Source organism: Lactuca serriola, chromosome 4 (genome assembly GCF_051521515.1).
Source record: "Lactuca serriola cultivar US96UC23 chromosome 4, Lser_US96UC23_V15, whole genome shotgun sequence".
NCBI lineage: Eukaryota > Viridiplantae > Streptophyta > Magnoliopsida > Asterales > Asteraceae > Lactuca > Lactuca serriola.
In genome coordinates, this window is record NC_136411.1 from 194,082,645 (window position 1) to 194,098,240 (window position 15,596).

The following is a 15,596-nucleotide window of genomic DNA, read 5'->3' on the forward strand; positions in this document are numbered from 1 at the left end:
AAGAAAACATGCATCAAGTTCCAAGCTTTATAACTTCAAATGAAACTAGAGGATGAGATTCTTCTAGATCTAGGTTGTCTTGAGGTTCCACTTTGGGTCAAAAATAGAAATTTACTTGAACAATGGATGTTACAAATAGACATCTTCTTGAGGATATACAAGTTAGTACAAGCACGTAAACCATGGACCAAACACATATTATTGAATCGCTAAAAAATAAAACATCGCTACATCCATTGTTTTTTAAATTTGTCATCTTCTTGAATTGATGCAAAATTTCAACGACAGACAAAATGTGGTGTGTCATGATGTTTCTCAACAATGACCCTTAATATATCTTTAAACAATCTTAGAAGATTGAGATCAAGATTGTATATAAAATATTGTATGTGTCTTTATATGGTGACGATTATCCATTATTTATACATAAAAAAGTTTGGAGTCCCTGTTTGATACTTATAATGATGCCAATTTAATCACATTATATTATCTCTGTAACCTCTCATAGATATATGTCCATTAAATAGAATATTAATTTCTAATATATTGTATTTACTCTAGAAATTACCAAAAATGAAAGTGCTATTTTGTGTGGAACTATCAACCAATGTCAGTATGTAGCTCATGAATCTTTACTTAGGGTATCGACAACGCAAGTTTAATAGATGTCTAAGGCAATGATCAATGATTTAATCGAGGTTTAATGGAGTGTAGGTGCAATGGCGGAGCCTGTAGGGGGTCTAGTAGGTGCTTAGCCCCCTCCAACTTTGTCTTATTTTAATATCTTTGTTATGGTTTTTTGGTTGCTCTTGTTTTCCTTTTTTGGGATTGGTAAACAATTTGCATGAATATAAACATAGTCTTTGTTAGGTGTATCTTTCCAAACATTGGAAACAAATAATCTAATCATTGGATATTCTTTGACCATGTAAATTTTACAATTTTAGAAGAAATAAATTTCAAATAGTTATATATATATGTTATACCCAAAAATCAATAATAACAAAAATTAATCTTACTATGTCCTTTATTAAACGTATATCGAATAGTTAGTTGTATAATAAATTATATTTAGTTTTGTAAGATATTATCTAAAACTTTGTTTCCTCATAATTATATAAACCACAATCTATTGTGGAAAATCTATTGTGGTTTGCATGCCCTATTACTATTCAGATATTTCGTTGCTTAAAGGAATTCATTCACTTGCTTACATTGACACTAAAACAAAATTAAACTTTCCCATTGTGCTTAAAATTAAAGTTAACAACCAATACATTATTATCATGCCTATTATTACAATGTGTTAAAGCCCCTTTTATTCTTAATTTCTGGCTCCACCCCTTTATAGGTGTTAGACATGGAAGGAAGTTAAATAAGGATTGGACGGTTCAATGAGAAACAATTTATTTCAATAAATTTATTTTTATGTAATTAATTGAAACATAATTATCTTAGATTCCTTTTAAATTAAACTTCAAACCCAAACTCAATGCAACTCCATAAACAAGTCTCTTTAATTTACATAAATATTTTTAACTACAAATTCTTTATGCTAAATGACTGTAAACTTGGGTTTATTTTTACATAAATAAATGTTAATCTCTAAATCATTGTAAATGCTAATAATTTATCGATGGTAAATGATTTCAAATAATTGGTATGCCAATTATTAATACAAAACTTATGCCATCTAGAACTCTTTAGTAAATGCTACTTTCTTATTTATATATTTTTAACTAGTTTATAACCCGTGAAACCACGGCTACAAAATTAATTAAACTTTAATAGTTAGAATACAAAATTATTAATCAATTATAATCGTTAATTTAAATAAATATGTGAAATTATATCACCTTATAATTTGTATTAATATTATTTTAATTTTTATTGTATTGTTATTAATTTATTGTAATTAAAGTGAAAATTTTAAAATTTGAAATAGAGAATTAATAGGTTGACAAGTGGCATGTATTAATTAAGAGGTTTAATAGGGTGACACATGACAAAAAAAAGAATAAAATATGTATTAATTAAGAGGCCTAATATAATGACACATGTCAAAAGGATATTAAAACTATTCTTTTACTCCCTCCGTCCCATTTTAGTTGTCTATAAGTAAAAAACACATTGTTTAAGAAAAATACATTTAATGCAACTTTTTGTAAACAAAATGACGTATCTACCCTTCTTATGAGCTATTAATACAATTAATCAATCATTAATAAAGAGAAACGGTTGAACCATTTCTCTCCGATGGAATAAGGAGAAAAGCAAAAATAATTAAAGAACCATTAAATGTTTAATTTAACTAATCGGAAAATGAAAGTATTTGGAGGCAAAATGTTCCCACCAATTTTTGTTTTATTGTAAATTGAAACCAAACTTACCTCGTAATGAAAAAAAATTTAAGCCATGCAGTAGCAAAATTTGACTCCAAATTCTCCCACCAAAAACAATTCAATGAATCTTTATAAACCATTTTCCTTCATCTTTTTTTTCCTACGTAAGTCATGGAGAACACTTTAACTTCATTGACTAAAAAACACACAACCTATGCCCAATGTCAAGATATATTTCAAGCCTTGTTGCAGCACAATTCTAATGGAGAGCTAAGAAGGGGTTCCATAAATGATGTAGCTGCACTTTTCGGAGTTTCTAAACGCACCGTAAGTCGTATTTGGAATCGGGCTAAACTTCAAGTGGAGAATGGATCAATAGTTGATTTTTCTTCAAAGAAGCTAAAAGTTGTTGGGCGAAAAATGGTTCAACTCGATTTGAATCAAGTTTCACAAATTCCATTACGTCGTCGAACTACCATTCAGTCTATTGCAAAGTCATTAGGTATTGCAAAATCAACTTTGCATAGACGAATAAAAGAAGGTGACCTTAGACCACGCACAAATGCTATCAAGCCGGACCTTACCGATGCAAATAAAACAAAGAGGTTAGAATTTTGTTTATCTATGATCACTCGGTCATTACCTGCTTCCAATACCACATTCCATGATATGTTTAATGTCATCCACATTGATGAAAAATGGTTTTACATATCAAGATCATCAAAACGGTACTACCTCGTTCCCGGTGAGGATGAACCGTTGAGAACATGTAAAAGCAAAAAGTTCATTACAAAAGTCATGTTTCTCGCAGCGGTTGCTAGGCTAAGATTTGATGCCTTAGGAAATGAAATTTTTTTCGGAAAGATTGGCATCTTCCCACTTACAACAAAAGAACCCGCTAAGCGTTCAAGCAAGAACCGTGTTGCGGGAACATTGGAGACAAAACCAATTTTATCGGTTACTAAAGAAATAACAAGGTCGTGGTTGATTGAAAAAGTTTTACCCGCTATTAAAGCTAAATGGCCACCAAACCATACTGGTCCAATATTCATTCAACAGGATAATGCAAAACCTCATATTGATGTCAATGATAACGAATTTCTTGAAGCATCGTCTCAAGATGGATTTGATATTCGACTTTGTTTTCAGCCCCCAAATAGTCCAGATTTAAATGTGTTGGACCTTGGGTTTTTTCGGGCCATTCAATCACTTCAAGAACAAGAGGTACTCCATACAGTGGATGAATTGGTTACTGCAGTTCAAACCTCATTTGACAAGATGCAATCTCATGAGCTTAACAATGTTTTCTTAACTTTGCAAACATGCATGAAAGAAATCATAAAGGTTAAAGGTGGTAACAACTATCGAATATCGCATATCGGTAAAAGTAGGTTGGAATGACAAGGTATTTTGCCAATACAGATTGAGTGTGAACAAAGCCTCATAGATGAAGTAGTTCCATATTTGAGTCAGTAAGATGTAAACATGAAAACAAATCAAATTTTCATTTGATGTGTAACACGTTGCTGGCTTTCTTAAAAAGAAAAAATAAAAGAATGTTTATTTGCATTTGTAAGCAAAGAGTAGCATACGTAACTATGAGATGCAAATGTCTTTTGCTTTTTTATTCCACTAATTAATGCACGGTAGTAATTAGGCGTATTTATTACCAGGGGTAGTATGGGAAACTTTCTTAATTATACTAGTCTTTTTTTAATAGGTGACAATAATTTTGGGACAAACCAAAATAATATACTGGACAACTAAAATGGGACGGAGGGAATATTAGAATAGGGATTCTAAATTTTTAATTAGTCATATGTGTTAAAAAATATGATGGCGGTGATATATCATATTTTTAGGTGTTAAATTTTTTACAAATCAATAACAAATCCATAATTTAATGAAAAAATTATAAATAAAACCCATGAAAAGGAAAATATATTAGTTACTGTATTTTATGTATTGTGTTTTTTTAATTACAGTATCCTTTATTTACAATTTACAATTCTTCATTATTCTTAATTAATCATATATGTTTAAAAATATGGTGATAATGATGTCGAAATTTATTAAGCTTTATAGAGCTTAATTAGTTGTAGAGGTTACATAAAGTTGTATAAAAATTGAAATGATAATGTGACAATGATGTGACTATCGGGTAGAGAAACCAAAAGCAAATGATAAGAAAAACTTGTGACATTATCACTTATTAGTATATAGGCAGTATATATGTTGTAGATATGTTCAGCTTAATTATAAGTCAACATGATATTGGTTCAACGACCGGTGGGTTCGCATAATTTAACTATATTCATCAACTCTTTCAACCTCTATCAGGAATCAATGGTGAACCATGTCTGCCGCTGACTCATGCTGATGGTCATGCCCATTGCTCTGACCATTTGAGCTATGTGCATTAATCTTCGATTTCGAATTTGACATATCTTTATTACGAAATGCTCTAGGAGAAGGGATTTTTTCTAGAATGGATAGCACATCAGACATGTGGGGTCGATACGTTGCCTCCGGATAACAACATTGGAGGGCTAGGTTGGCCACAACAGAAGCCGCCTTTCTTGAGTACTTCCCTTCAAGCCTCGAGTCCATGATCTTGAATACCTTCTTCGTATCTCTGAGTTGAGTCCTTACCCATTCCAATAGCCTCTTCTCTTCTGCAACCCGTTTGTAGTCAATGGCACGTCGCCCTGTGATGAGCTCCAACAACACTATCCCAAAGCTATATACATCGCATTTTGTTGTAAGTCTACCTGCATCATAAATGTTACAATTTTGAAAAGTTACCAAAAGCTACTGATAACTATTCACTACTCTAATAAGGTAACATTTGTCAATCATGTCACTCAGCGATCCCACTACAGCAAATATATAGAAGCATGTAAAAATATTTTTCCATGCAAGTGGTAGCATATATAGCACAGAATCTACAAACTTTAAAAAACTAATTTAATGTGTCCAAACATGTGTTAAATCAATTAATTTTGTTGTAGTGGAAATTCACTGGAAGAATAAATCAAGAAACATGGAAAATAAACCTGCAGCGAAGTATTCAGGGGCTGTATAGCCTTCGGTGCCAGTTATTTGACTTGTTACATGACTCCAATCGCCTGATGGGTCAGCCTTTGCCAAACCAAAGACTGAGAGTTTCACGTTATAGTCCTACAAACAAATTGCGAAGATAAAAAGTGGATGAGCATATAAAACATGATAATCATAACAAAGCTTAGAGGTGATTCATTATAAGTCGTAGATATATAATACCATATCTAGCAGGACATTAGAAGATTTGAAGTCACAATATATAATTTTTGATTGGGAAGCATGCAAGAAAGCGAGCCCTTGAGCAACCTCCACTGCAACTTTAAGCCTAAGTGCCCATGAAAAAGGTTCTCCACCACCTGAACATACACACGAATATTTGTAAAGACAAATGTATATATGATTATGAAAATGGTGTAGGCTACCCTTCGGTCTTTATTAAACGTACGTCTAAAAAGATGATGCTCCAAGCTGCCTCCAGGCATAAATTCAGATACCAACAACCTATTTTCGCCTTCATAGCAGAAACCAATAAGATTGACTAAATTTCGATGATGAAGTCCACCAAAATATGAAACATCTGACTGCAAACAAGTATTTGAACTTAGAACGACAATTATTAATAAGCAATGAACAAATAAATCTTATTGTTATGGAGAATAAAAACGCACCAACCACTCCATATGGCCTTGAAAACCTAAACGCTTAAGTTTCTTGATGGCAACTGGCATTCCGGATTCGGGTTCTACAGGAGTAAGGGTTTCCTTGTTAAGCCACCCTTCGTATACATAGCCAAATGCACCTTCTCCAAGAAGATAATCGGGAGAAAAGTATTTAGTAGCATTTATAAGCTCACTAAATGCGAACACTTTCAAATGTGGAGAGAGTATCATCTCATCACCATTCCTCGGATTTGGACTTGGCAGATTTTGAGTAAGTTTCTTGGAATCGCTTCTGTAGGGTTCCTTGGCCCCTCCTGCAGTAACAACTTCTGTAAATCCGATAAAATATCAAAAGAAGTGGAAGCTTTCATTAAACAAAGAATACGAAGGTCACAAGATCAGAAAATGTTCATATGAAAATCTAGAACAAGAAACGGCTTGCTTTTTAACAACGGTTAGGAATAAATGGAATGCTAGATAATGAAGATTGTTTAGGTAACATGTGGTTAGAAATCTACCTCGTCGTTAGTAATAATTCCAATAGTTTTCTCACAAATGTAGCAGATAAGTTCCTGTTAGAACGCATGATGCTAGATCACACATTTACAACAGAAGCGTTCACAACCAACAAAAACTTTGACAAAGAAATAAGAACACGTATATTATATGCAATCCAAGGTGTGAAACCCTGATAGTGTTTTCTAGAAACATTTGCAACTTTAAAAACGACCAACACGATTATCAGAATCGAAAACCAAGTAATTTATCACATTATCTTTTAAACCCTTATTTTCACATCAAGAAGCACCAAAGAAACTTTATGTGAACTCCGAATTTGGATCAAGATCGTATCAGCAAAATCTTGAGTAATAGAAATAGCTAATTAAATTACCCAAAACAAACATCTAAGAAAACTTAAAATCTATAATCAGGAGGAATTACCAGAGGCATGGGGTTGAACATATCGATAGTGATTGTCACCATTTCTTCTCGTTCTGCAACAGTTCCCCATTTGTATTTTCAGTTGAAATGAAGCAAGTAGAGGAGAATTGTATGTTTATATTGCGGATTAGAAATGGGATAGTGATCACACAGTTGCTTTCTTCTTCTTCGTCCTCACTGTTCCAATAGTAGGCATTAGGGACGAGTTACGTGAATGGAGATCAAACAATTTCGGTTCAGGAAGTCAAGCTGGCGATGCTGATATACACGTGTCCACCCACCGGTGTATATCATTTTGTAGTTATAGATCAGTAAATACTGTTACCATTAAATTTCTCATTAATTTCATTATCGTTTTTTTCTTCTTAAATATGTAAGCAACACATTAATATTTTATGGTTACGATTCTAGTTAGTCACCTCATATATAGAGTTATTCTCTAAAATACAATAAAAGCTTTTTATCTAAATTTAGATATATAGCTTCCACTATTTCATTTATCCAAAAACAACCATTATTATTGCGAAATCAATGTTTTAAAAATCGGTTCTAACTTGTGAATACGCCATTGATTTAAACCCTCCGTATTGCTTTGCAAATGGAACTTATTCTTCGAGAAAATACTTTTACATGGAACCGGTTACTTAGAAAGCTCATGAATACATGCTTAGCAATTAAAGCCTCCATATTGTTTTGCGAATGGAATTTTTTTTTTGTAACATTCAAAAAGAATATCTTTTGATAAAGACAATGTAAAAGAAGTTGGTGATGTAGCTTATATGATGGATTATATCCAACTAAGTTGATAAATGATATTCGATTTTGTATAGTTCGTTTAATCATGAATAACGTAGCTCGTTTTATATGGTTTTACGTAGTTGTAGAGAAGACAAACAAGCAGTTGTAAAGGACCCTAACACGTGGGCAATCCTTGTGAATTCTTTTTTTTTTTTTTTTTTTTTTTTGTGAATTTTAACCCGTTATAAATCGTTTCTTTTGCATGCGATGGAAATCAAGCAGCTTAAGTAGATTAATGTACTTGTAGTTGTAATATACTGATTTTTACCACAAAATATTTCATTTTTATAATAAGAAAAACCACCAATGTTATAAAAACCAAGTCATGAAAATCTCAGGTAGATCAATACAATCATCCAAATCAGAATATCAAATTGTGGAAATCATAAAATCTGCAAGTCGGAGTGTACAGTCAAGCATTCGCATTCATGCGATAATCTGAAGTACATAAAACATATTTAATCCACACCTGTAAGCACGAAGCTTAGTGAGTTCCCAAAACATTACATACAGCTCAGCAAAATAAAAACTATGGGTTATCAGCAACCCTATGGATTAACAACATATTTCAAGGGTATCAGCAACCCTGGGGACTAATAGTAGTCCCATGAACTCACTACAGTCTAGGAGATATCAGCAACACAATTTCATAGATAGCATTAGTCAACAAGTAAGACCTAGCTCGTCAACATGCATATACTAAAACACAAGTAATATAGTTGGAAGACTCACCTCTCAAGTAGCAACTAAGTACAACAACTCACACAAGTTAGACAGGTACAAAATAAGCACCTAAATCAACAATAAAGAACTACCCTTCTCAAACTATGCCCGTAACCTAATTTTGATCAAAAGCCAAAAAGTCAGAGTTCATGGTCCACCCTCCTACGTCCCGTGTACCAAATGCAATACACATTGCATAGAAGTTGTGATGTTACGGACCAATATCCGGCTACACCATGCGTAACAAGATGTACGCCCTGCGTATTAAGCCTGAATGCTAAATGCTCCAGTAAGCTCTTAATTTATGTTGTTAACTCCTCAAACTTCCCAATATGAACTACATGGACGTCATAATGAATAAAGTCCCTGACTTTTTCCATTTGCATGTCATAAATGAGTGATAATCCAAGCCCTAAGTCCATGAAATGTACCAGTGCTCAAGATCTCAAGCACGAGGTGAAAGAGAGTGTTCAAGCTCTCAACATTATGGTTCTACAACCCTAATAACAGTAGGAAATGGTCTTCAAATGGTTTGGATTACAACATACTCACTAGAAACAAAGTTATGGGACAAAAAGCATACAAAAGCACACTAACTATATCTAACATGAATGATTGACAAGATTGAAACTTTATACCTCTTAGAGGTGGAAAACAAGCTGAAGAATCTAGATCTACAAGGCTTGGACTCTTAGATGCTTCTCTAAGGATCTTCTTTTTTCAAAGGAGCAAACACACAAAAATTTAAAGCCTAAAAAATGATTAGAGTTTTGAAAGGACGACTTTGGAGGATGGAGGCTGATCATAAGAAAGTAACAAGGGGTTAAGGTCCTTTAAATAGGGCTCAAAACCCTGAATTTAGGGTTTGCACTCTGTGCCACTACAACCTGCTTAACAAAGGTTACGCTCTACATTATGGGTGAAAACTCTCGCATGAGGTTAACGAATTACGCCCTACGTACTTCATTAACTACGTCCTATGTACTTCCCATTTTAATAAAAATATAACTTTAAAATCATAAGAAAATACACCTGAGGAATAGGTGTTACAGTAGTTGTCATGCGAATTAGCCTGGAGGCTCGCATATCTTATAGAGTATCTTTAACGACCATGTATTTTCCTTTTAAGATGATATCAAGTAAATACTCATAAAACCTAAAAATTTCATGTTTTTTAAGTGTTTAATATGTAACAGTTCATTCTTTAGTAGATGGTGGTGCGCTATATAGTTAGTTCATGTTTTTATAATCTATACTTCATTCTTTAATAGTTGGCGTTGCCCTTTCTAGTTAGTTCATATTTTAATAGTCTATTTTTCTAGTATGTTGGATTTTTGATGTACACATTATAATCTACTACTAGATTATTTTCTAGTATATTTTGTATCCATGAAGCTTTCTAAATATCTATTTGTTCTTTTGTATTGTTTATGAAGCTTATAAACTTTTCAATAACTAATTTCTTGGAAATCCATAAGCGGTATTTTAACAAATAAAATATTTATTACAACACATATTGTAAAAAAAAACTAGCGTCATTGCAAATAAAAGTAGGATAACATTCATATATTAATGTTTTTCATACTCCAAACAAATATATTTGTTTCACTTCTTGAGCACTAACTATATTTTTATGAGATCATTTAATCCCAACATTTGATTATTAATCTTGGTATTATCAGTTATGTTCTTGTTCTTCTTCTTCTTCTTCAACTCCAACTATGGCTTCTATCATTTCTATTGGATATATATTTAAGTTCTTCATGTGTTTTAAGTAGAAAATGTTTGTAGCTTTATACTTCGAGTTCCTCGACGTTCTATATGAAATATTTGTAGTCTTTCCTCTTATTCTAAAATAATACAATATAAGATATGTGTACATTACACTTATTTCATACAAAGTTATTTGTTAGAAACACATCTTAATGGAGTTCTTAACCTAAATAATCCAGCTTAGGCATCATAATGATACATTTGGATTCAAGCATATCATTAAGTCATTAAGAAGAAGCAAGGAATTATTATGTCGGTGGTTATAATAAAGTGGAAAATAAACCATGCCAACTTTCACAGGAATTACATCCTAATGTTACTGCTTCACAAGGTTTTTGGATATTACCCTCGCTAACTGATAATAATATTCACGTATGTTGTTAATGAGATTATAATTTTATTATGAAACTATTAATTTTAAGTTCAAATTTTTCACGATATTTGAGACTTTTTTTAGTAGGAAAAACATTTCCAATGAAAATGCTTACATCTTATCATGTTCTCAATAAAAAAAATGTGATTAATCTACGATAAATTAGTGTTGCCAAAAGAGATTTACGTTTCACACTTCCACCAAATACATTCAAAGTTTTGAGTTCTTTGGCAACTGCTCATGATATCTGGGACATATTAGATGAACTTTACTCAGGAGACATTGATCAAACTTATTCTATGCAAACAAACATTGCTTTCGGAGTTTAGATCATTTCAACAAAGGTTGGAGAGACAATCGGTCAACTGGCGAGCATATTTAATCATCTATTGAGCATAATGTTGAACTATGGATTGAAGAGAGAACAATTTAAGAAATATTCTTCTGAACAAGTTATTCATATCTTAAAATCTCATTAAAATGAGGTTTTGGAGAATGCAAAGCCAATTGTGGATGTTGGTCTTTTAGCTCTTGTTACAAAGGAGGAAAGTGTGAAAGGAAAGAAGTCAAAAGAAAAAGAACTTGTTGTTGATTCTGATTCATATGCAAAAGATGAGGAATTCGCAAGCGAAAAGAAAGCCCTAATGGTCAATAATCCAAAGAAATTCTTCAAAAAGAAATTTCAATGCTTAGAGGTAACAATAATACGAGTATTGATGGTGGCGGAAATGGATACAAAGGAAGAAACAAAAATTATGAGAAAAATAAAAGTGAAGGAGTCAAGAGTTATCAACACTAAAAAGAGTAGAAGTAAAAGAAATTTTTGGGAGATTCGGGTTTTGACTAAATTACTGCAATAGGAAGAATCGCTTTGCTAGAGATTGCATGTTGTGAGAACAAAATGAGAAGACAGTGAAAGAGAAGGATGAAGCTTACTATTTTCAGAAGATTGAACATCTAAATAAGTCAAAAACTCATGCAAAGGAATTGGTGGTTAAAGAAGATAATTGTTGGAGAATAATGCCTACAGTCATAACATAGTCACTGCAATTGGTAATATTACTATTAATAATATGGTTGTTATGGGTTACACGTAACAACATAATAAGCAATAAATGACATGCGGAATTTTTAGGGACTTGATTTGTTAATTAATTAATTGTAACATCCAAAAAATTAAGGGTAAAAGTTTCTTTATATATATATATATATATATATATATATATATATATATATATATATATATATATATATATATACTACTTATTATGCAAATTTAGTCAAAGGCTGAATTTTAAGAGGTACAAATCTTTAGTACACATTTACAATCATTATATGCATGGAGAAATATCTGGTCAATATTTGACAAAGTCAAGAAAGCTCCCATCGCCCCTGTTATCGATTCTTTTGTTGATTTGACATGGCTCATTCTCTTATCCCAACATTTCCCTGTATATCGGTAGCTTTGTACATTGTTCATATAAAGACACGATTGTATAGAATTAAGGCATGATCCCATATAGTGGATCACAATTTTATTAACGTATTAATGTAAGTGTAACGTACGAAAATGTTCTACGTGTGCTAGCTGTAATGTGTGTTCTCTCTATCTAGCAAGTATAGTAATATACTGTAATGTTCTAGAAAGTATTGACTCATGAATGAACTGACTCATTGTATGATATCGCGTTCTAGTAATTGTTCTAGTATCTTCCTAAACTACCCATATGGTAGTTTACTAGTAATCTAACTGGTACGTATGGTCATGGATGTATACCTTTGCTACCCAAGGGCATATGTTGAACTGGAAGGACCTTTTATGACTATATATGTACACATGATATATAACTAATATTTAAACGACTTTCGGACGAATACCCGATATCCCACCAGACCACATCTCAAGGCGCGAAAAGGAAATAGGGTGGATAACCTTCCTAAGTCTTTTAAACATTTCTTATATAACTATACATATAGAGGCATGCAATTTATAATATAAAAGCATAAATAAGTTTTGTAAGACATTTGAAACATAATTATTATTTCAAGAAAGATCGACTTGATGTAAATCTACAAAACAATTTGAAGGCATAAGTTTGATAAAACAGTTTAAGTATAAGAAAACGTTTGTTTGAAACACAGTTTGTAAATAAGTTTGAAAGGTAATGTACAGAGTAAGATGTACAGTGTAATAAGGAGTTTAAAACATATAAAATGTTTATAAAAATCATTTGAAGGAAACTATTTGGTAAAACGGCTAATGAGTAGCCAAATCATTTGAATGCTGTATATTAATCACATGTGATTGATGTAATAAGTAAATATAATCCTACTTACAAATCACTTGTGATTGACATAATAAGCATGTTTCTACTTGTATCCCCCCCATAAAACATTTAATAATAGTTTAAAACATTAGTTAAGGGGTATGAACTCACCTGCAGTAAGTGACTGGAATTGAACGGACTGTTATCGTACGGAAGGATCAGACAAGTGCTTGGTGTCAAGTGAAGACTTAGACACACACAATGATCCTAATTACATATGAAAACATATGTATATAAATAATTAGTGATTAAAACACTAATTATACAAGTAATAACATTTAAACGCGAGGAAAACACTTTTGTCAAGTGCTAGGAGGCTAATGGGTTGCAACAAAGGAGTGCAATGCCCCTAATGGAAGTTTATGGTCAAATGACCATATGATTTGGAGTTTACGGCCCAGGGGAGTAAGCTCCTGGCCGTAAATTCTCAACCAAGGCCTAAATGGAGCTTAGAACTATCACAACTCTAGTGGGGAATTGTTTCAAGGCTTAAACAAGTGTTTGGGCACCATATTGACTCCTTTGGGGAGTTTACGGCCGTAAACTCCTTTGGGAGGGTTCTTATGGTGCTTTCAAGTCTCAAACATTTCTAGGAACAAATCTAGACTTTAGTACTTGGCTTTAGGAGGGTTTATGGCACCAAATGGTACCATTTTATAGAGTTTACGGCCATGGAACCTTTTGGGCCGTAAACTCCCTCACTATTGGTGTTCTAAGTATTTTAACTAGTCCAAAACTCATCTAGGTACATGCCCAAATTGTCTCATGGCCTAAGGAAGGATTTAGGGTGTCCTTTGACCCCTTAATAGGAGTTTACAGCCCAAGAATTACTCTTGGCCGTAAACTCTTCAAAACTTGTGTTTTCCTTATGTTTTCTAGGTCCTAAATACTTTAGGGTGTTTGTCTAACATAAAGTCCAAGCTTTGGGTGCCTTAAAAACACCATTTGGGCATGTTACAAGGGAGTTTACGGCCTAAGCTAATCTTGGGCCGTGAACTCCTAAACTTGGGTGTTTCTTGGCTGATTTCTTGTACCTAAAACACTCCTATACATATCCAAGGTAGTTACTAAGCACGGGGGACAATCTAGGCTCGGTTTCGGGAGTTTACCGCCCAAGAACACCTTGGGGAGTAAACTCCTAAATTGGATGATTTAGCTATGTATTCTATGTTATGAACACAATTAAAGCTTTCTAACACTACTAGAAAGAGTTACTCACAATTTGGGATAAAAACCCGAAGATCCGTGAGAGAGAATTTGGCTTTTCTCTAATTGGAATTCAACTAATGAACCAATTTGGTTCAGAATTCTATTTATAGTCCTAATATTTTTGGCAGAAAATATTTCTATTCTCGGAATGAACTCTAATGTCCTAGAGAAATGGAATAACAGTGTTGCACAAAACCCTAGTGCAACCACTCTCCTAATATCTTCTTAAGTGTAAATCCTGAAAACTGCCTAACTTACACTCGGAGTCTGAATTTTCATTGTAACTGATCTACATCTATTGGCTTGATGTGGTTTGTTCAGAAAGGAAATTTTGGGTTGTCACAAAATTGGAAGAACATAGGAATGGTCATGGTGTTCCCAGCCTCCGGTCACCAGATTTACCACCAAGTACCTTTCTTTATGATTACAAGTAACATTATCGAACCCACTGTTGGCTACCTTCAACATTGTCGGCTACATATATCTCATGCTCTTACTCCCCAAATGAAAACTCATTTTGATTTCATTTACGGTATATATGTCACTTTTATCTCAAATTTATGCTAAAAGAATTAGATATTTTATTTATTTTTAGATTTGATTATGGATTTCGAATGACCAACTTGAGGAATTAATTGGAGCACCAAGTTGTTTACTTTCATTCGAAAGTGGATATGGATATTGAATTTGAGTTTAGTATAAGTAATTATAATTTTTGCAATTTTATCTACAGGTTGCAGTTTCCCCTAATATCATTTTGCCCTCTTCCCAAATAATTACAAAAAAAAAAAAAGAATTCTTTATTAAGAGTTTATTACCTACATCATATCTATATGCTTTTTTGTAAATGGTGATTGATTGTACTGGAACTTGATGATCGTTTTCATTTATTTTTTCTAATTATAAATAACTCTAATATTTGTGGTTTTTGGGCATGGAAGCTATGATATCACAGGACCTGTACATGAGGTCAACATGATGGGCTATGCCAACTCAAATCAAACTACACCTGACCTGACATCCATTTTCGTCTGCATTCATAATTGGAGAATTGAAAGGAAAACGAGTGGTTTTCCATCTTTTTTTGATCTCTATCTACTTTTATTTTATGATTTCTTTACTGGATACAAGTAAATAGAGTAACAGAAGTTGAGGATAAAAGCCAGAAGTTAAACCCATTGAACCATTCAGGGTATATAATAAAGATACATTTATTGTTGCTATTTCTTGCTTTTAGCCTTATATATAATAATACTTAATAGAATATTTCAACGTATCTTATTAATGCCTACAGATTGGTGATCATGTATTGTAACAACCCGAAATCCAGGTAAGCTTTATGACCCTTCTATTTTGGAGAGTCGGAAAATTAGTCCCTTGAAGTTGT

At 32.8% G+C, this 15,596-nt stretch overlaps 2 protein-coding genes across 2 annotated transcripts; one reads left to right on the top strand and one right to left on the bottom strand.

Annotated features, from left to right (window-relative positions):
• The first annotated feature begins 2,513 nt into the window (after positions 1-2,513).
• On the top strand, positions 2,514-3,743 carry LOC145099098 (uncharacterized). The gene has a single exon (XM_079036687.1). It carries the CDS (start codon positions 2,514-2,516, stop codon positions 3,741-3,743), a length of 1,230 nt encoding a protein of 409 aa, XP_078892813.1.
• A 942-nt stretch (positions 3,744-4,685) lies between these two features.
• On the bottom strand, positions 4,686-7,076 carry LOC145099099 (putative serine/threonine-protein kinase PBL18). Its single transcript, XM_079036688.1, has 6 exons — positions 7,007-7,076; positions 6,074-6,393; positions 5,851-5,986; positions 5,625-5,761; positions 5,399-5,522; positions 4,686-5,113 (listed from the first exon to the last, which is right to left on the bottom strand). The coding sequence occupies exons 1-6, from the start codon at positions 7,074-7,076 to the stop codon at positions 4,686-4,688; spliced, it is 1,215 nt and encodes a 404-aa protein (XP_078892814.1).
• Positions 7,077-15,596: the final 8,520 nt, after the last annotated feature.

What these genes read in the sequence shown, in the direction of transcription:
- LOC145099098 (XM_079036687.1), top strand. Translation starts at nt 2,514, where the DNA reads ATGGAGAACACTTTAACTTCATTGACTAAAAAACACACAACCTATGCC.
- LOC145099099 (XM_079036688.1), bottom strand. Translation starts at nt 7,076, where the DNA reads ATGGGGAACTGTTGCAGAACGAGAAGAAATGGTGACAATCACTATCGA. An exon ending in GGAGCATCATCTTTTTAGAC is followed by an intron (nt 5,762 to 5,850) that starts GTACGTTTAATA and finishes GTGTATGTTCAG; the next exon opens with GTGGTGGAGAACCTTTTTCA. An exon ending in CTAATGTCCTGCTAGATATG is followed by an intron (nt 5,523 to 5,624) that starts GTATTATATATC and finishes ATTTGTTTGTAG; the next exon opens with GACTATAACGTGAAACTCTC.